Source organism: Macadamia integrifolia, unplaced genomic scaffold (genome assembly GCF_013358625.1).
Source record: "Macadamia integrifolia cultivar HAES 741 unplaced genomic scaffold, SCU_Mint_v3 scaffold404, whole genome shotgun sequence".
Taxonomy (NCBI): Eukaryota; Viridiplantae; Streptophyta; class Magnoliopsida; order Proteales; family Proteaceae; genus Macadamia; species Macadamia integrifolia.
In genome coordinates this window covers 394887-416025 of record NW_024870075.1, presented here as the reverse complement: position 1 = coordinate 416025, position 21139 = coordinate 394887, and the positions used below count along the sequence as shown (strand labels likewise).

At 37.1% G+C, this 21139-nt stretch overlaps 2 protein-coding genes across 4 annotated transcripts; one reads left to right on the top strand and one right to left on the bottom strand.

Moving 5' to 3' along the window:
• The first annotated feature begins 7274 nt into the window (after positions 1–7274).
• On the top strand, positions 7275–12691 carry LOC122068512 (protein N-terminal asparagine amidohydrolase-like). 2 transcript variants are annotated; one of them, XR_006137136.1, is made up of 3 exons: positions 7275–8052; positions 10786–10974; positions 12188–12691. XR_006137136.1 is itself a non-coding variant. In XM_042632385.1 (2 exons), exons 1-2 carry the CDS (start codon positions 10798–10800, stop codon positions 12428–12430), a joined length of 420 nt encoding a protein of 139 aa, XP_042488319.1. In that variant the 5' UTR covers positions 9626–10797; the 3' UTR covers positions 12431–12691. The 2 variants fall into 2 exon arrangements, 1 of the variants encoding a protein (XP_042488319.1); XM_042632385.1 differs by lacking the exon at positions 7275–8052 and having other exon boundaries at positions 9626–10974.
• A 3711-nt stretch (positions 12692–16402) lies between these two features.
• LOC122068515 (purine permease 1-like) lies at positions 16403–20920 on the bottom strand. 2 transcript variants are annotated; one of them, XM_042632389.1, is made up of 3 exons: positions 20057–20920; positions 16862–16921; positions 16534–16767 (listed from the first exon to the last, which is right to left on the bottom strand). In XM_042632389.1, exons 1-3 carry the CDS (start codon positions 20834–20836, stop codon positions 16708–16710), a joined length of 900 nt encoding a protein of 299 aa, XP_042488323.1. In that variant the 5' UTR covers positions 20837–20920; the 3' UTR covers positions 16534–16707. The 2 variants fall into 2 exon arrangements, with proteins under 2 accessions (XP_042488322.1, XP_042488323.1); XM_042632388.1 differs by having other exon boundaries at positions 16403–16921; positions 20057–20917.
• Between the last annotated feature and the right edge of the window lie 219 nt (positions 20921–21139).

The window sequence follows — 21139 nt, the reverse complement described above, 5'->3', positions numbered from 1 at the left end:
TTCAACCCAAACCCAACCCTTTAGGGTTTAGCCCAACCCATAATTAGGGCCAGGCTAAAATGACCCTGATTGACCTTGATCCTAGTTTCCATCAAGGGCCGGGTATACCCTGACCCTGACCTTGACCTTGCAAAATATGAAACCTAACCCTGCAAAATATGAAATAACTAAAAAATAAAAAATATCATAGTAAAATGGTTTCAGTTCAGTCCAAGGGATTGCACTTTGAAGCAAACAACTACTAATTTTTTATGTGAAATCTGCAAACAAGAAGTCATGAGTCATGACTTAAGAGGTCTATGATTGCAGATCACCTTTGAGAGTGAAATGTGAAACCATCATAAGGACACTAAAAATGGATCTCGGTTGTAAATTACCATGCCATTAGATTAACAAAGTCATATCTTCTTGTCACCCTTTGTGAAGAGGTGCATCTTGTCAATGTGTTCAATGAGAAAGAGAAGTCTAATCTTTTTCTATAGCTCATATGAAATTGAGAGAATTTGCAACCACTTGACAATCACAACCAAAGCATGGTTACCAGTTACCAGTTACACTTAAAGTTTATGGAAATTAATTGATTCTGAACATATATGGGTTTCTGCCAAATGGTTGGGGCTTATGTCTTATGGTTGAGGTTGCTCGAATTTTCGTTTTGGTCATTTTGAAATCATCAATTCTTTTTGTAATTGTTGTTCGTATCCAAAATTTTAGATATGACATCAGCTTGGGAACCATTGTGGCTTCTTGAGTAACTGGTAACCATGCTTTGGTTGTGATTGTCAAGTGGTTGCAAATTCTCTCAATTTCATATGAGCTATAGAAAAAGATTAGACTTCTCTTTCTCATTGAACACATTGACAAGATGCACCTCTTCACAAAGAGTGATAAGAAGATATGACTTTGTTAGACGGCTGTAATTTACAACTGAGATCCATTTTAAGTGTCCTTATGATGGTTTCACATTTCACTCTCAAGGTGATCTGCAATCATAGACCTCTTAAGTCATGACTTATGGTTTGCAGATTTCACATAAAAATCAGTAGTTGTTTGCTTCAAAGTGGAATACTAGTTGGGGATGACCTTCCTACATTTACATGGCCAAAGGGAACTTGTGAATCCTTTGTTCCCCCAACATATCACTGCTGTAACAATTTGACCCATTTCTTGTTACTTTTTGATGCAGTATTCCTTGTTATTTTAGAATCATATGGTGATGGCTCTCCCTCTCTATTCTAGAGATTTTCACGATTACCATTATGTCTTTATTTGAGCTTCTGAGGTCCCAATAATAAAAGATAAGTCAATTGGTTCTGTTATGAGAAATTGCTCCATCTAAGGAAAATTTGATCTCTCTAGCATTGCCCCTGGTCCAAGGTTTGAGATTATTCAGTTCGAAAGCAAATTCGTTTCAAAAAATTTCTGTTACAATTTCTAAGAAATTTAAACAATAATTCTCTGCCTTTGTATGAGCTCTAGGTTGATAAAGACATAACTAGATTATTGACTTCTAATATTTCTGTTACAAATTCTGAGAGATTATAGTGTGTTCTTCAACTACATTTAAATTTCTATTTTAAGTGGAGGAGAATGAGAGGGAGGGAGCTTGCCTGCAGAAGGAAAACATATTATATGAGGAGAAAACTTGTGTGCTTGAACCTACTGGTAAGATTTTCTGGATCTGTGTAGGTGCTTGATTTTGAAAAATTTACCTGGACTACACTTCATCAAAGCTTTATTTATCACCAACTAGTCTGCCACTAAAGATTCCTGCTTGCAAAGGTCATAGTCTGGTATAAATCTTTTGCCTCAACATACCACTTCGTTGTATCATGTTCTTTTGTATTTTTTCTTTCAGTGATTGTCATTTTATTCCCCAAGATGCAACAAGGTTGTCCCACAGGCAGCACTCCTCCCTAATGTACATTCCCCAGGCAATGAGGTTCCGTATGGTGGGGACTTTATTGTGCTTTAACAATCACAGGAAAGATCATATGAAAGAGGAACAGTAAGATGTCAAATTCTTTTCCATTTGCTTCCCATGTTATTAAATATCCCTACAACAACCAAGAACAATAAAGTATCACATCTTAAAATACATTACCATATCTATAATAATCCTATAGTGTTTAGAATACAAGAATCATCAACCAATCATAAAAGATTAATCATAGGTGTAGTCCCTAAACCAAGAACAATAAAGTATCACATCTTAAAATACATAACCATATAGATTTACCATATCTATAATAATCAATGGGACAACCATGACATGAACCATAAATGGGAATAAAGAAGTACCTGTGTCCCATGAACATAGATCATGAACCTCTGTCCCATGTGGTTAAACATTACTCCCAAAATGACAATGACGAACTACGCAAGTGGAGTCCTTCTACTGAGATCTTCTGCAGCCTCTTACTCTAGGGTTTCCTTTCTTTCTGTGCACTTGCTCTTGTGAGAAAGCCGTGCTCCCAAAACCAATAAGGCATTAAGTAAAAGTAATGGCTGCAGGGACCGTCAGTATTCTATTTATAATAGAATCCCTAAAACCCTATTCCACTCTCACAATGGAAAGAGCTAGGAGTTTCCTAATCAGAGTGGGTCTATAATTGCTTGGGCCCAATGGATCAATCGGTATCAGTTAAGCCCATATAAAAATCCTAACAATCTCCCACTTGGGCTACACTGATACTGATGTCTTTCCATTGACTCCTGGCCAAATAATCCCAAGACTGAACACCACTCAAACAAACTTTGATCCAATCAATAATATCTACTGTTGAACAATAGTAGAAAATACACCTCAATATACGGCATATAACTATCTAATGTTACAGACAATAGAAAATTATCAATCCAAATCGCCTGGAAACGTATATATAAGGAGTTGATATCATACCTGTGATCACATGAACTATAGATCTCCTTATAGGTCATTTCTTAATCTAAATATCAGCCTACCTTGAAAACCTCACAGGTAGAAAACTTTGATATTAATCAACACTTGGCAAACTGTCATTTTCTTGAATTAATATCTTACTTTGGCATACCGCCTATGGCTAACTGCCACTTCCATGGATTTAGGCTAAATACCACCATAAATCACAAACTTTGGCAAACCGCCTGTGGTAAACCACCACTTCTTTGGACATAGGCTAAATACCACCATACATCACAAATTCTGACAAAATATCGTCAATTACCTTGGCCAAGCACTGCTAATAAATCTTAACAAGCACAGCCTTTAAACTTTGGCTTTTATCACCATGATATCTTTGGTTAAATGAGATCATAAAACTCCCACTAACTAAGCATGTCAAAAACCTCAATAACACCAATGTTAGAAAATATGGCTCTTGAGTACTTTGTCGATAAACTTGGATGACATCACCTTTGGGCAAATGTCACCTTTACCTTGGGAAACACACAATTGAACTGAATGTACCACTTTGGTGGGTTTCACTCATTCCTATCATGTTTTCCACATTAGAGAAGAATATATGTACAGAAGTGTATGCTTTAATGTGTTTCTTACACAATCAGAGACAACACAAACAAATGAAGCATAAATGTACACAAATAACCGGGCTAGAAGAATTTAATATAAAATCAATTCAAAATTACTCCGAAGTCATTATAAACTTAATAGGGCAATAAAATTATTCTTATTTCCCTTCAGTTGTGCTTTGTTCAGCAACAACACCTGTTTGGGTTCCCTGAGAGCTAAAACCAGATCAAGTAACCCTAAGAATGTACTGGTATGAATCATACACACCAAATAACCGGGCTAGAAAATTTAATATGTACACCTAGTAGATAAACTACACAATAAATGTACATCAGCAGATAAAACACACAAGAGCCACAACCGTAACTACATTCCTATCCTTTGGGCTAAGAATGTACTGGTCCTCTTGTAAATCCAAATTTACTGTGAAAATACAATTACTTTTATCACATGTGGGTTTAGAAACCTCTAAGTTATAGTCATTTCCATACATGTATTTTCTTTAACTTGGGTGACATCACCTTTGGGCAAATGTCACCAACTTTGCTGCGCTTGGAAAAACTATGAAATAATAGGATGTGCCACTTTGGTGGATTCCATCAAATCCTTTCATAACTTCCTAGAAATATACTGTGCAGCATAAAATGTGCGGAAGCTCACACCCAGTTTAATTCTAATATATTTATCCATCATAGGGTGTTTCAAACAAAACATTCAAGTACAAAATGATATGAATATGAATTTATTCTATTTCAAGCCACATAAAATAGCTTAAGATCCATATAATAATAAATCAATGCAAAACTCCAAATAATTATTTTGCATGAAAAACAATATAGAACACTGAATTTATTCTCCCACTGGTCGAGCCAGTATACTGACCTTCTACTAGTAACATCCTCCCACTAGCAACCTAGTATACCGAATTTATTCTCCCACTGGTCGAGCCACATAAAATAGCTTAAGATCCATATTTTTATTCTCCCACTTGGTTCGACCAATCATAAATAGGTTTTCAGAGAACAATGGCAGTGTTTAAGAACTTGGTATTGGATTGATCAAACTTGTTCACATATGCCCAAAAACAAAAGAAACTAAACATTTATCAATTAATGTTCATAAATAGGTTTTCAGAGAACAATGGCAGTGTTTAAGAACTTGGTATTGGATTGATTAAAATCGACACTAATCTAACCCAACCAATCCGAATTGATCCAATCGGAACACAAAAATAACACATTAAATAAACCTATAACTTATGGTCATAGTGATGAAACCCTCATCCACCCTATTACCATTGATCAACTGTCCAATACCTTTTAGGGCAAAAAAATTTGCTTTAAAAGCATAATACCAAACTATTGATTTGGTTCTCCTAGTATAGAAAACTAGGTCTTTGAGACATATGTAGACCTCTATATTCTCAAGCCACTTTTAAAGACATTAGTTTAATGGTTCAACTCAAGGAAGAATAATCCATTCGATATTTAATTAATGCATAACAACTTCTAGGTTAAAAACCAACATTACATCACTAACCATTAAACATAATCAAAGTGTCAACTGAACTACAATCTCAACCTTTAGGTCTGGAATGCACTAGTCCACTCAAAAACTACAATGACCATGGGAGCTCTTCAACTTTGAAAATTACTATCACTTTTGGATGCATAACAACTTCTAGGTTAAGGTCTGCCTAGAGTACACTTGCATTTATGCTTGTCTTTGATAATGTCGCCTTTGGGCAAACATTACCTAATTCCTGCTAACAATTTTTTATGTCTTTGAATATAAGACAAAATCTTTGAGTTGTAAACCTATTACAGTAATCTTAGATTTTACCACTTTGGTGGGTTCTATAAATTCCACCGCAATAGCTTACAACTACACCTGGCAGCTTAAATTTGTGGGTTATTTAAACATGAACTAAATATCAATTTACATGTAAAAGAACAAGCATGTAACTGTTAACAAAATAAACATTACAATGCTCAATTATCGATTACTTCAAGAGTGTCAACCGGAACTACATTCCTGACCTTTGGGTCTGAAACATACTGATCCACTCAAGTTTCTGCAATTACTGCGAGACTTCTTCTAACTTTCGAAAAGTATCGCCATCTTTGGATGGACAACATCTTCTAGGTTGAGAAATCCCTATTCTGTTTTTCACTTGCTTTAACTTTAACCTTTCTTAGATAATGTCACATTTGGGTGAATATTAACAACTTTGCTACCAATCATTATTCTCTGTCTTTTCAAACAAAGAAGACTTTGATTTGTATTCTATTACAATAAGGTTGAACTTTACCACTTTGGTGGATTCCACCCAATCTTATTGTAATAATAGTCTACAAATCCATTCCGGTAGCTAAAAGTGGGATTGTTTAAGCATGAATAAAAATATTCATAAACAAAAGCATGAACTACATTACCAAGAATAAACAAGTTCATATTCTGATATGCAAGTAATGTATGAGTTGATTTTCTTTTATTTCTTCAAATTAAAAGGAAAATCATAAAGAATCATTAACCACCCATACATGTAACTTATACAAAACAAATCATAAAATTTGATCAAAACTAGGCTCATAATATATCAAAACGAAGAGCACGAAAAAATGGACTCAACGCAAAAAACGAGGGTGAAAAATTCTTCACCGTTTGCCCGTACGAGCCATTTGAAGTTGCAGAACTAAAAATAGATCAAAATCAATCTAGTTTCCCAAACCAACCGGTTCGGCCAACCGGTCTAATCTGGTTCGGGCATATTGATTCTGAGTCAAAATCCAAGTCAATTGGTCAACGATCCGATCAACTTTTGACCGAGTCAAATAGAGTTGGTCATGAGTTGACCCACTGCACCCCCGGTTAACTCGGTAGGGTTTCCGAGGTGACTCGGCGATGACTCGCCACCTTTTTTTTAATTTAAAAAAAATGTTTTCCCATCCTCCAGCAACCGGTTTTCGATGGCGCTTGTCGGTGCGTCCGGAGGTTTTTCATGATTTGGGCATATCGTCGCGACCATCTTTTCGTGCTCTACAACTTTTGTGAAGAAAGTTTTCCCATATGGGATCTTTAAGTAATGGTAAAATTATGATTTTCATGATTTAGGATACAAACCCTATACAAAATCAATTTTCCTTAATTTTAACACTATAAGGGTTGGCTCTGATACCAATTGTTAGAGATTCTTTTACCATATTAAACATATGAATAACCTTATAGTGTTTAGAATACAAGAATCATCAACAAATCATAAAAGATTAATCATGGGTGTAGTCCCTAAACCCAGAACAATAAAGTATCCCATCTTAAAATACATAACCATATAGATTTGTTATATCTATAATAATCAATGGGACAACCATGACATGAACCATAAATGGGAATAAAGAAGTACCTGTGTCCCATGAAACCTCTATCCCATGTGGTTAAACATTACTCCCATGAAGATGACAATAACGAACTACGCAAGTGGAGTCCTTCTACTGAGATCTTCTACAACCTCTTACTCTAGGGTATCCTCTCTTTCTGTGCACTTACTCTTGTGAGAAAGCCGTGCTCCCAAAACCAATAAGGCATTAAGTAAAGTAATGGTTGCAGGGACCGTCAGTATTCTATTTATAATAGAATCCCTAAAACCCTATTCCACTCTCACAATGGAAAGAGCTAGGAGTTTCCTAATCAGAGTGGGTCTATAATTGCTTGGGCCCAATGGATCAATCGGTATCAGTTAAGCCCACATAAAAATCCTAACAGGGTTATCTTCCTCTTTTCCACAACAGCTACTCCTGAAGGTGGCTTTAACGACCTGTGTCGAGAACCACTTTATCCTTCACTCGCCAGGGTCTGAATTCTACCACTGTTGTTGTGCTCTGTCGATTCTAATAAGAGTTATCCCTATTATCGTGACTTACGACTCTGTTTTGTAATCAAACCATCCTCCAAGGAGCCTTTGTTCTAAAATAAAATCGTCTTGCTTTAGCAACCGACTGCAACCACACCCTGTTCACACCTTTGGGACCATAACTCCATTGCTGGTGCAAGGTTGCAACCTACCATTAGTTCTACAGCTACCCCTGCAACTCTACAATCGGACCAAGGCAGAGAGAGAGAGAGAGAGAGAGAGAGAGTCGTTGCATGTTTTCCATGAATAGTTGCAAGAGTCCCACTGATGGTATAATGAAGCTGGGGTCTGAAAAAACACAGCCGATAGGAAGTGTCAGAAAATTTTAGAACTCCATGGTAAATCCATACAACTCTCCCACCCCATTACTTCTTCTTCAAACAAACAGGGCCTTAGGGACCGTTTGGTTAGACTTAGGGCCTTAGTAATGGACTTACTTCTGTAATCAGGAAAATGAAATCCTGGAGGCTTTGTTAGAACACCCTGTATCACTCTGCTTCACATTTGCTCAATCCATCCCAGGGAGGAAGATTTCAGTCCCTAAAGAATCTGGCCTGGAGAGATTATCACCAGTTTAATATGTTTACGTGTTCCAAAGAGAATATGCAACTGTCAATCCTGCACTGTGGAGGTATGCTGATCTCTTGCCATATTTTTTTGTGCTTATAGCTCTCTATATAATGCAGTTGTTAGGGTGTTATGGGTTGAGGATATTTGGCCTGTGGAATCTGGAGCATAATTGTCTACATGAAACCAAATAAATATGAGCATATGATTTGGTGGTAACTAATTAAGTTCTTAAACCTTTATTCCATTTGCTTTATCAATTGATTCATTTTTTTCACTGTTTTTTCAATATACTTGTAAACTGTATCAAGTCATCTGTTTTGTCTATGACAGCTTGTACATCATGGCTGATGAAAGTTGTTGATGACTCCATTCACAGGATCTTTTTAGTCTATATACTACTGTCCTGTTTCTTTCACTTTTTGATCTTTAATGCTAGATCTTTATTATGTAGCACTTTCTAGACATTCGCCACATTATTTTATGAACATTTTTGCTACAGCATTTTCGGATTCTTAGATTCTGTTCTATTGTCTATTTGGACAGAAAACCATATCTGTTATATTTTTATTCACTTAGGTAAATAATGGAGATCCCTAACCACTAAACTACAGCCACTCACTAAATTCCATTTGTCCTTACAATATATTTGGGATGAATTCTACAAACCTCCTTTTGAGGTTTAGGACTTGTTTTCCCTGGTCTGTCTTAATTCCCACCATCCTCCCCTCAAAATGAATTTATTGAATTATTGAAATAGTGAATATAGAGCCTTATGAGGATACATTTCACCAACACCATGAACAAGAAAGGTAAGAGGTTTCAGTCTCCCAACTCTGGCCAAAGAAAACATTAAGGCTACTCAAGATAATACATGACCTTCAGATACAGCATGATGAGGTTTGAAAATAAGCCTTGAATAATTTAAATAAGAAGATAGAGAGAAAATGTTAAGAAGATTGCTTGAACTCATCCCTTCATACTTAGCATCTGTTGTTGCAAGATGTCACAAGGCTTTGATGTTGCAAACACTAAAGATTTCCTTCTAATCAGTTAAAATCTATCTTTATTTGGAGATGTCTGGGTATTGCAAGTTAAATAGCAAACATACTGTTGGCCTTCCTATACAGAGAGGAGTAAGTTCTACAACCCAGCCCATAATTATGTTTCTCTATTTTGATGTAGGGAAACCAACTTGATCAGATAGCTATAGCTTAGCTGTCTGGCAGAAAATTCATAGTCATCTAATAACTTTGTTATCTGTGACCTGGGTATAAAAAAGGTGTACCCGGTGCATGAGGCTCTTGCATGTGCTATGTCCCCCCCGGGGGGGGGTGAGAACTACGCAGCCTTACCCCGAGAACGTCAAGAGGTTGTTTCGACTGCTTGACCACCAGGTCGCAACATTCATACCTTTACCGTTGGACCAAACACTCCCCTTTGACCTGGATATTTGTAGGTAAAAGAACTAGGGTGAGAAATGGTGTCTTGGAGATCGAAATGAACATTGCCTCTTTATGGAAATGATTGTCACCTGTGAGGCAGTGATCCCCAACCACCACCCCCCCACCCAAAAAAAAAAATTCATAACTTAACTTAGAAGTTAAAAAAAAAAAAAAAAAAAAAAAAAAGGCTGATAAATAAGGGTGGACTCATCATTTTCTCTGGATTCTGGGTGATTCCATGACTACTGTTTCTGTATTTTTTGGGTTCTCACCCAAGCTACCATGTGGAATTGATGTTACTAGTCCACCAACATTTTAGGGAACTGTCTATCCTACTAACCTATGCTGTTATGTACTTATATACTTGGTAAATTTTGCCCCCCACTACCCCCCCGGCGAGAAAAGTAATCCTGGCTCCACCCCTATACAGGACTTTCTTTTGATTAAGACATACCAAAACCTTTGCACTTTTGTCCCATCTTTGAAGACCCTTCCAAGAATTAAAGGATGGTACAACTTTCTGAATAACCATGAATAATTAAGATAGTTTGTGGTGACTGTCCTTTTGTGCAATGAAGCCTAAGACAAACCCAATAAAGTAGGGTTTAAGAGCTGCCTCACCTTAGAGATTTCACTCCTAGGGGCTTGCCTCACCACACCATATTGGATCCCAACTGCATTAGTGGAATAGGCTGTGGAACTGGCTGCAAGCCCTAAACCTGTGGTTTGGCTCATGTATTGCCACATCTTTATGTCTGTACTTTATGGTATTACTTTATGTACACTCGAATGTGTATTTCTGTCTTAACACTATAATAGTAATAATAGAGTGTGTGCAGAAATTATTAGTGGTGTTTCTGATTTCTGACAAAGGTATCTTAGCTCGGTGAATATCCACTTGATAGTTGTTGTGTTTTCTGGGAGAAAGAAAATTATCCAATTAAAACACCATTACATAGAATCTATCTGGTCATAATGGAGAAGTGTTCTTTGATTCAGGTCTTTCAACCATAATGTTGTCAATTAATGCCTTCTAGTTCCTTGCTTGTTATTGACTCACTTACTGGTTTCTGTTGTGACTTTTGAAATATGAAAAAGAACCTTTCTGCACTGAAATTTATATCTTCTTCTTTATTGATTTATCATTTTTGAGTCTGCCCTCTTTTTTCCTTGTGCACAGAAATTGTGCCTCGAAAATGGCATGTGAGCAGGAGAAAAATCTTGAATATCCTCTTGTTTCCTCACATGAAGTTTGTCCCAAGAATTTCGGTTTGTTTTTTACTTCTTTGGGGATTTAATTGCCCTCTTAAGAGGCAGAACGCATGAAATAAATTTATTAACTTCGAGTGCAGCTTCAACATGGAATGGGTGAATCAGAGTTCCATACAGAATCAGATGGTTATTCTTTTCCTTTGTGTCAAAAAATAGCTGAAGCATTGCAGCAAGCAAAGAAGATTTTCATATTCAAACTGTCTGTTCTTAAGCATAATACTAGAAGAGATTCTGATGCAAATGCATACCCCATTTTCACTGGGTTTGTGGTAAGTTAACTGTTTAATATTACAGATTCCTCTACCTTAATGACATAAAAATGAAGAGTTAAGTTGGCTGGGCTTATGTTGTTATTTAAGTACTGTAAAAAATTTCCTTCAAAAGTGGAGAAGGAAAAGTACCCTCACCACTGGTGATTTGACCTTGTGACTGGACTCCTGTGTTATCATAAATTCCCACCCCCTGTCGCACAGGTTCGAAAAACACCCCCCTCGTCCAATCACATGGGACCGATGGCAATGGTGAGGGGGTTCTTGCTTCACCGTGTGTGAGGGGAAACTCGATCCTTTTAAGTTCAATCCAGAATGAGAATGTAATGACCCCACTGAGCTTAACTGTGAAATTGACTGCACTTCTCTTTCTTTTTCTGTCACTCTCCAATCTTATCAGTATAGCTTTATAAGTAAGAACTTACCATCCACACCTACTTAGATTCTTTTGGAGATTATTGTGGATTGTAAAATTGGGCAGAGTTGAAATAAAAAAGTTTGGATGCTAGTTTTGTGGATATTTTGCTAGACAGTGTTAGGATTAGATAAGATGGGTTTTCTACATAATGCACCATTTGGTTCTGCAGGCTCTCTTCTGCTAATGCAAGTTTTGCATTCTGTTAGTTAAGTTGCTTCCATTGAAAGATAGACTACCCTCAGAACAAAGGTAATTTGATACTCATCCAAAATGAAAAAGAAAGGATCTTGATAATGTTCTCGAAGGATCATGAACTTTCTAAAGCTCACCAGGTTCAAACTCATTTGTCCATGCCACCTATTTAATTGGTCAATTTGCAACCCAAAATGGGAATTTTATATGGGTTAAAAGTGCATCCAAAGTTGTGGAAAGCTATGAAGATGTCACTGACCTCCACTATCATATGTTAGAGCTAATTAGCATTTTATAGTTTGGTGAAATTTTGAATCATGACTTGACCCATTTTATATACTCAAATTGGAGCCATAATTGATCAATAAGTTGGGTGTGAGATCCTCTATTACCGGATCCACTCATGTCTACCATTGCTTACCGCATGGCAATTAGTAAACTTCTGAAGTTCACCAACCTTTGTGAATATTAATAATTTCTAACAATAAAAAGCACTGATGGTCATTCACAAAGTTAATGTTATATGCTACTTATGCTTCTTGTATGAGCTGGTATTCCTGTTCTTAGCATTAATTTAGATTCCAGACGTTTTGCTTTTCTTAGGTAGAGACATTCACTGGATTGGTCAGGCCAGCCATCTTTGATACAAGCTTAAGATGTCCAGATGAAATGGTCAGGAGAATCCGAGTGATGGTATTCTCAGAAGAACCCACTTGGAGTTGGAGTGGCAAGTTGCTTGAAACATATGATACCCACAGTGATCAATTTCAATTTGCACCATGCTCTTGGTATGGTAATGTCCAAATTTCTGGATATGCACATTTCTCCAGAGAAACCTCTTTGTAGATCCATGATAATTATGTGGTCTGGAAATTTAATTTAGTTTGTCATATGTTTCTTCTTGTTCTTCATCTTTTAGAGGTTGATGGATTCCCTTGTTTTTACTGAAGTTTGGTGATACGCTTTCTTATTTCCTCATATATAGGATACCACATTGGAAATATTTTGCCTTCTCACTGCAGCAACTTTCTGTTTCAGAAATCCTCCTAGTATGTTCAACTTCACCTTTTGCTGAAGGTCCAGATTTTGTCGATAGTGAAAGCAGGTAAGTGCTGCCAACAAGAGGCCAAAATTAGTTTGCAACTAACACCTTTTTTTTTTTTTTTTTTTTCTTGCTAACGACGAGTATCCAGGCCTTCGGCCTGACTAGTCCCGCAGCCACAACTGCATGGACCGGGATATACCGGGGTTGCATGAGAACCATTTAACTTTCACTGAAAGCAATGAAGAACACTAAACACCCCATGTGAGTGGCCCAAGGTGTGCTTAGTGGGAGTCGAACTTGGGAAGTAGTTTGCAACTAGCACATGTTGTCATGGATTTCAACTTCCAACATCATGTATATATGTTGATATCCTGAAGTGTTCAAGGAATGCAACATAAGCAGTTAAAAATAGCCTTTTGATTGCTTATGTCCAGGGTTTTAGTTCACGGTATATTGATATGATACCAATACATATCGGATCATATCGGTCCAAATCAGCTGAAAATTCAGAAAACACCACCTTTTTTACCAATACAAACGATATGTATCAGTATACCAATATCTTAATCCATGTTTATGTCAACTGGGTTAAATACAGTTTTTTTTTTTTTTGGTACAAGGGTTAAATACAGTTGATGGTTCGTTGGCTGTTTGAATTTGAGGTACCATTCAGCAGTCCAACTAGATTGGGCAATTGCCTTGAACAGGGTGAAGACATATATTTGGTGATTTGAGTTTCTCGCTCTTTAGGAAAACAGTGAACTTTTAGTAAGGAAACATATAAAATGTAAAATAATAGTATTTTGCATCTTCTTATGCTTTAGGTGTAGCAAAAATCAGCCGAGGATAAGACTGAGGAAATGTGTTATCTGCTAAAAGGATGTAGAAAGTTTCTATTTCTATAAGAATCTATCTATCTCTGAAAGGGGGCTGGGGCTGTCATGTCTTTTGGCGTGATACATTACCTGTGACAGTCCAGGGATGAGGGAGCGCTCATACAATCACCATCAGTGTGTTTATGTTGTTGAGGTCAAGATTTTTTGGTATGAAAAGAAAAAAAAAAAAACGCCTTCTTTCGGTGGGAATAAGATCTAAAAATGGATAGATCACTTAGGCGAAGCAGCTAGGTGGTTCGCAATCCTTGGTGGTGTGATGGTATTGTAAAGTTTCTTTCTAAAACATGACAGAAAGAAACTATCAATATAATATATGGATTGCCACGGAATGGATATCAAAGAACTACTAAGCACGGAGGCACTAGCTGCCCTTCCATCATAAGGCTGACCACTGAGTTGGGTAGAAAGTGAAAGTTGCCAAAAACTGGCGGAATGCTCTCGAAACCAATTCACTTGAGTGAGACAAAGGAGAGTGGAATTCTGTGTGTAGGGGTGCAATCTAGAGATGTACGAAGGAACACCAAAAGCGGCCATTAATCGCTTACCTTTACGTCTACTCTGGTTCTCTCTTTTATAGTGGAAGAACCCATTTGGTTAGAAGTCATGTGAAGCGAGAAATTTTCATTTTGGTAAACTGAAGGGGATAAAATAAAAGAAAAATTGCAGTGGCCTAGAAGAAACTTGCATTTGATTACAAAGGTTGTGTTTGGCATGCATTTTGGATCAAGAACACATTCTGAACTGTAAAGAACACCGTTTGGTATGCATTCCATTCTCAAAATCCTGGAACGTGGTCAAGAATGAAGCCCATTCTGGAATTGGATATTTTCCCATTCTGCTTTCTCATTCTCCAGCTCAAGCCAGACCCTTTTGATTCTTGACATTCATTTGCAAATGTGTCTTGAGTCTCTTGACCGGTAGTGGTAGTCTTTGATTGAAAAATGGTGGATGAGTCCCTCTTTCTGATGAAAAATGTAGGATGTCTGTGTACATGTGCATTCAGATCTGGAGGGGAGAAAGACTAATGGTAGAGGAAGTGGTGGATAGCGCGCTCTTGGAATTTAATCTGTTTCTCTGGTTCAGATATGGTGGGGAGAGAGGATGGAAAGAGGGAAGGATCCCTAGAAGGAGTTGTGGTCAAGGAGGAGGGTCTTGAGGTTGACAAAGTTGGAGAGATCAGGGAGATCGGGTATGAGACTTGAGAGTGAATTTGGAATATTTATTTGGGGTTGCAGACTAATCTTTGTTTTCTGGTTTCAGAGGATAGAAGTGGAGGGAGACCACTACAATTTAAACTTGGGGAGAAAAGAAGAAAACAAGGTAAAATAGAGGGTTAGGGAGTATGATCGGATCGTTAAATGAATTCTTGAGAATTTGAGATTGATCAGCTCTGGCTTAGGTTGTTTTCGTCATAACTCCGAACTGAAGATCCCAGCCATTCCAGCCCCTAACCCACTCGAAATCTGTAAGTTGAGATGCTTCAAAGTTCATACAGAAGCTGAGGAGGTGGTGGCGATGATTCAATTCAAGAAGGGAAAAAGGGAAAAGAGATGGAATGAATAATTCGATATTATTCATAATTGTCACGGCATCTAGTTGACCCAAGGCGTTGGAGAGGGACCAAAATCAAGGCGACACCAACAAGGCAGCCAAGGCACCTGGAAGCTATGATCTTATTTAAGGTACCTTAACTTCATCGACATCTACAGAGAAAAACAGCATATCCTGATGGACCAACCAAAGCCATCTCTTCAAATAGTTGTTTCATCACCACCGACAGCATGCACCAGGCTGCCGAGAAATGTATCACCACCTATAGATTAAGAATTTATAGGCTTATGAGGTTCAGCTTCTATTCTCCTCTTTTTCTGCATTTGTTTTGTTTGCAAACAGATAACTCTGCAGGGGCTGGGAGTGTAAGCAGCAGAACCATCTACGGTCTTCTAACCATGGTCAGGATTCAGGAACACAGGAGAGAGAGAGAGAGATTTGTTGCAACGCTGAGTGTCATTGTAGTTGTTTTCCCCCTCATTAGTGTTTGAAGTTTGAACGCATTTACTAATTCTGGGTGTCACAGCAGTTTCTTTGATGATGCTCGTAAACAGATTTGAAGGAGATCTAAGATCCATGTATACAGTAATTTTCTTTATGTATTGATGGATGGAGCCTAAAAGCAGATAGTGAAATTAGAATCAAGTGATTTAGTTCCATTGGAGCATTTCCCTATTTAGAATATTATGGTTGTATTATTGGGAAAACATTTATTAACATTATTAATAAACAACAGGGTGAGGTTTACTTTGAGAAGAATTCTAATTAAATAACTGATACTGTATTTCCATTAATCATTTGACTGGGTAGTCAAGTTCTGATCAGGCCTCTTAGAAATCCATTGTCAGCTCTAATCATGCATTCCACATCATGCAAAAGTAATATGTCTTGATTGCAATAGTTACTTTGATTTTGAACAATGGATGAGCTATTTACTAATAGACAGTTCTATAATTCAAATTCTTAGATCTAGAATGTTGGGCCAAATAGATCTTTATTATGGGGCTGTAAACCATCCATATTAACTGAAAATATTTAATTTAAATCATATATATGGAGAGTTTTGAACCCCAAAACTCCTTTTTTTTTTAAATAAAATGCAAAATTTTTACGTACATAAACCAAAATTTTGTTCTTGTTTTTGTTTTTGTTTTTGGTTTTGTTTTTGTTCTCGTTCTTGTTTTCTTTTTTCTTTTTTTATTTTTTATTTTGTCTTTTGTTTTTGTATTTGTTTTTGTTTTTGTTTTTGTTTTGGTGAAATGAAAATGTATAGTCAACAACCTTAGAGAAACACAGATTATAAAGTCATGGAATGGTAAGCAACCATTATGTGAAACACACAATTGATAGGGCCTTTCTAGCCAAGACATTTGCAATAGAATTCATAGCCCGTGGAAAAAAAAAAACATGAAGGAAATTGAAACAAAAAAAGCTGGCTAATCTTGGCCTTGCCCCTTAGTGCTGAACCACTTACACGCAAATATATAGCTTTTCTTAGACATGTGTTAATGGAGGATGTAGTTGAGGATTAACTGGCTTTGGAGTTCTTTTGCTTTTCTTGCTTGCTTTGAACTCACCATAGAAGTAGGAGGCAAAACCCCATAATGACAAAGCAAGAGAAATCCCCTTCTCTACTTTGAATGACTCTTGAAAGAAGAAAACAGCCAAGACCTCTGTAACTGGTAGTAGAGCTGTAATTATAACAGCAGCAAGTAATGAGGAACCATAAAAGATGACACCAATTGATCCCAAGAAGAAGAACTGCCAAATAAATGCACTAAATACCGCCACCAAGTAGTATTTGCTTTCCCCAAGTTCATACTCTCTTGCTTCTCTTGGAATAACCTACAATATAATATTAATTAGTGACTTCATCAGTGATTAATCTCTTGATTCAATTATTGACAGTTAACGCTATCTAGTTTAAACACCTATGAATTAAAAAATATAATAATAAGGAAATGGTTTCCAAAATACATTTTTTTCTCATGGTTTGAGTCAAGCTAATTCCCAACTAATTCCAAAAATATTTGAATAAGAATTGATGTAGACTGTTCCCACACCAATCCCGAATTCTTAAACCTTGTTTGTCAAAGAAAGGACCACATCCTCTCCAATGTGCATCCGACGGCTGAGGGTGTGTGCCCGGATGTTGGATAGATGTGAAAGGTCATGTACTGTACACGGCTGTACTCATCAATGATTTAATATATGATTGAGTACCATGCACGGCTCTGCACAAAACCTTTGACCTTTATTTTATTTGAGGCAATGATTTTCATTATTTTCTATTTTTCTTGTATTTTATGCTTCTTTTTTCTCTAAATCTTATACAACCTTTAATCTTAACCATCGAACCTTTTCATACAACTAATAGGGAATAAATGAAAAATAGTATCAATACATTACCAATAAGGTATCATTTAATATACCAAATAAACGATACTTGAAGTGTTCATATCCCATATCCCGTATCATATACCGATTCCTGGTAGCTATGGATTCTACCACTAGAATCAAATATATGAAAATCACCTAGATCTTGGATCTGGACAGGTGACTAGTAAAATATTAGAATATGCATCCAGTGCAGATTCTTAGAGACAAGTGAGTATTAATTTGGTTTCTAATTTCAGAAAGTGATATATTTTATAACAAAGTTCACAAATTGAGACACAGCAAAACTGGAGTTTTTTTTTTGGTGAAAATTCACATACGTGCACGTATGGTGAGCAGCAAGTTTATATTATTTTTGTTTCCAAAAATATTCTTTTTATGGAGTCCAGATCAATTCCTCGTACGTGAATGAGTGTGAAGACTTTACATAAAAGATTTTATGATCGTATGTCTTTTTTCTTTCATTTATGTCCCTTTAAGTATTTGAGAAAACTAAAATATATGCATCATCACATAATTATATGAAGTGCAAAGACTCCTTTTTGTACTTTGAGGAGTTTATCCACAACAAGGATTTAGTTCTTGGTATCGGTATCTGTATTGGTCTTTGTTAATACTGATCTGATCCGGATTGATATAGGAAAGGATGGTTGGTATTAGTCACTTTTGCCTTTGATTTTCAGAAAAAAATATGATTTTTATACTTTTTTATCCTTGAAATGATATGGGTAACTCATCCAGATTGATCAAGAATCAAGAATCGACCTCAACCAATATCAATACGATACAATCTATACGACACTGATACTTGAAATCATGATCCACAGACTCTTTTGTACCTTAAGGCTTAGTTGGGTTTTGAAGAAATTAATAGAGAAGAAAAGAAAAATGAAAAAAAAAAAATAATAATTTGAATTTAATGTGAGATATGAACACTTAACTGTATCATTGCATCATGATAATGGATGGGACGCGCTCACAAAAGTATGACAATTATGGCAGTATGTGACGAATGCTAATCTTTACCAACCATAGAAGAATACTTTTGGATACGCAATTGGGTAGGTATGGCCTGGTACTCATCACATCCCTGCCAAACTCTATCTCAATCTAAACTAAAACTCATACCTAAGATCAGCCCTAATTGATATTTTTTTTTATTAGATTCATATTGGGGCCAGATAAGGGACCATGAGGGCCTCCAGGCCACACTTTATTATATTTAAGTAGTATGTATTTATTATTATATAAAATATAAAAAAAGTGGACCAAAGTTGAACATCTAACCTTACTTAGACATACTTTAGAGTCCAAGTACTTTGCTGTCTACCGTTGAGTTAGCGGCTCATCCCCATGTAATTGATATTTTTATCTCAAAACAAAAAAAGCAATTGTATAAGGGATCTAAAGAATTCACTATTTATGTTTAGGAGTCACATTTAAGGGAATTTGATCCTTCTCTATCTGGCTATATCCTCCAACCTATCTCACATCATCTATAGAGTGGGTCCATTTAAGAACCCTTCAATGGTTTACAATCTAAGCCAACCTTGATCAAAATATTCTACTTTTTTCTTCCCCCATATGGTGGTGGGGCTATGAAGACTCAAGAGTGCCGCTATCTAGAATCCAGAAAAGAGAGAGGACTTTTCCAGGCTAAAGTAAGATTGATGTACATTCTTAATTTGTAGTATAGCATGATGCCATATGACACCATTAGGTGGGTTTTTACTCTCAGAAATGGCACATTGGAAGGAATCTCAAATTTAATTAATTTTTTTTTCTCTTTAGGTTGGAACAAGAAGGAATCACTCAACATGATTGGAGCTCTATCAAGGACAAGGAAATATCATGGCCGGCACAGAGAGAGAGAGAGAGAGAGAGAGAGAGAGAGAGAGGACTTTTAACTTCATTCTGATAAACAAAGCAATCATGGAGATAAGTAGATTGTTAGAGATCCTTCCAGAAGATGATTCCTCTCCATAGAACCCAAAGAGAGTGATAGTAGGACTGGGGTGACCTAGGGACGTGTATTCAGGTCCACTCAACCAAAGGATCACTCTATGGAGAGTAGCCGAATGAGGTCCTTTCATTTTGTGTTGAGAATTAATTGGTGGAGTTGATTGCATAGAGCTTCTATAATTTTGAAAGGATAAACATGGAGCATTCCACTAATGGTTCATTCGATAGAGCTTAGAGCTTGTTCTTTTCATTGTATTCCTATGAAAATTAAGTATGGTGATGACTCCTTAGTAAAGATGATCCTGTCAGAAGCTCGTGTAACAGTATAACAATTGTGCGATCTCTATGTTCTAATTAATAGATTTTGTTTATACGAGTAAGAGAGATCCTGTCAAAAACTCGTATAACAGTATAACATTTGTGAGATCTCTATCTCTATCTCTAATTAATAGATTTTGTTTATAGGAGAGAGAGAGAGAGAGAGAGAGAGAGAGAGAGAGAGAGAGAGAGAGAGAGAGAGTACCTCAAAGTCTTTGTTTACGAGTGCGATCTCTATCTTCTAATTAATAGATTTTGTTTATACGAGAGAGAGAGAGAGAGAGAGAGAGAGAGAGAGAGTACCTCAAAGTCTTTGTTTACGAGCATCCCTATGGTGCAGAAGAGAGTAGCGAAGACGGAAATGACCAGCTGCATCTCCATGACGAGGGAGTAGGTGATGATCTGGTTGGCTTTCTTGTAAGTGAGCTCCACCATGGGTAGAACCAACCCATACAACGCAGCCGCTGCAAGCGTCAAGAAGAAACCCATAAAGTACTCCTTCTTAGATTCATTAGCCGGCCGGTCTCCATTGGTATGGAGGCCGAGCACCACCGCCGCCACCGTCAACAAAAAAATCGAGTTGATGGAGTAAGATGTGAACTTCTGCCTAACTAGAAGAAAAGCAAAGAAAGCAGTGAAGCCCAACTGAGATGCAATTATAAGGGAAGAGGTAGAGACAGGTAAACGAGCCATTCCATAGGCATAGAGGTAGTCATCAACGCCGGTGAGGATGCCGATGACGACGCAGGCGAAGAAAACTAAGGGCTTCATGAAGAAGAGTTTTGTGTCATTATCAGGTGAATCACCGCCACCTCCTCTCTTGGCACGGCGGCGGTGGAAGTAGGAGGCGGCGAGAGGGATTAAAAGGAAGGGCCAACCACCAGTCTCTAACCAGCTGGAGAACCAAATTCTTTTGCCACCGCGCACGAAGTAAAGCCGCATTATCAGTGGACCGCCGCAGTTTCCGATGCCCAACATGGCAGAGTTTATTAAGAGGAGAGATCTTCTGACATATTTGCTCATCTTGGCATCCTCTTTCTTCAACCCCTCCTGGTGGCTAACCGCCATGGGTTTCATCTCCATGACTTTGGATAAATAAACCCAAATTTTCTGTTAGATATATAGAGAGACACTAAACTAGAGAGAGAGAGAGAAAAAGCTCAAGAATCAATAAATAGTGCATGGGGTAATTAATCTCCATTTTAATATAAATATAAGGGAGAAGGTTGGGCATGTCGCTAGATTTTGGTGTAGCATATATTAATCATAGGGTTGAACACAAGAGGGCAATAGAGTCTTCTCAAAAAGGGCAAAAAAGAAAAAAAAAAAGGATGAGACATGTTGGCACCCTATTGGCAGCCCAATCTTTTTCAAAAATAAAAAAAG

Excerpts from the sequence above, each read along its gene's own strand:
- LOC122068512 (XM_042632385.1), top strand. The coding sequence starts at position 10,798 with ATGGGTGAATCAGAGTTCCATACAGAATCAGATGGTTATTCTTTTCCT. Across the intron at positions 10,975-12,187 it reads CCATTTTCACTGGGTTTGTG|GTAGAGACATTCACTGGATT; the intron begins GTAAGTTAACTG and ends TGCTTTTCTTAG.
- LOC122068515 (XM_042632388.1), bottom strand. The coding sequence starts at position 20,836 with ATGGAGATGAAACCCATGGCGGTTAGCCACCAGGAGGGGTTGAAGAAA. Across the intron at positions 16,922-20,056 it reads TCGTAAACAAAGACTTTGAG|GTTATTCCAAGAGAAGCAAG; the intron begins GTACTCTCTCTC and ends ATTATATTGTAG.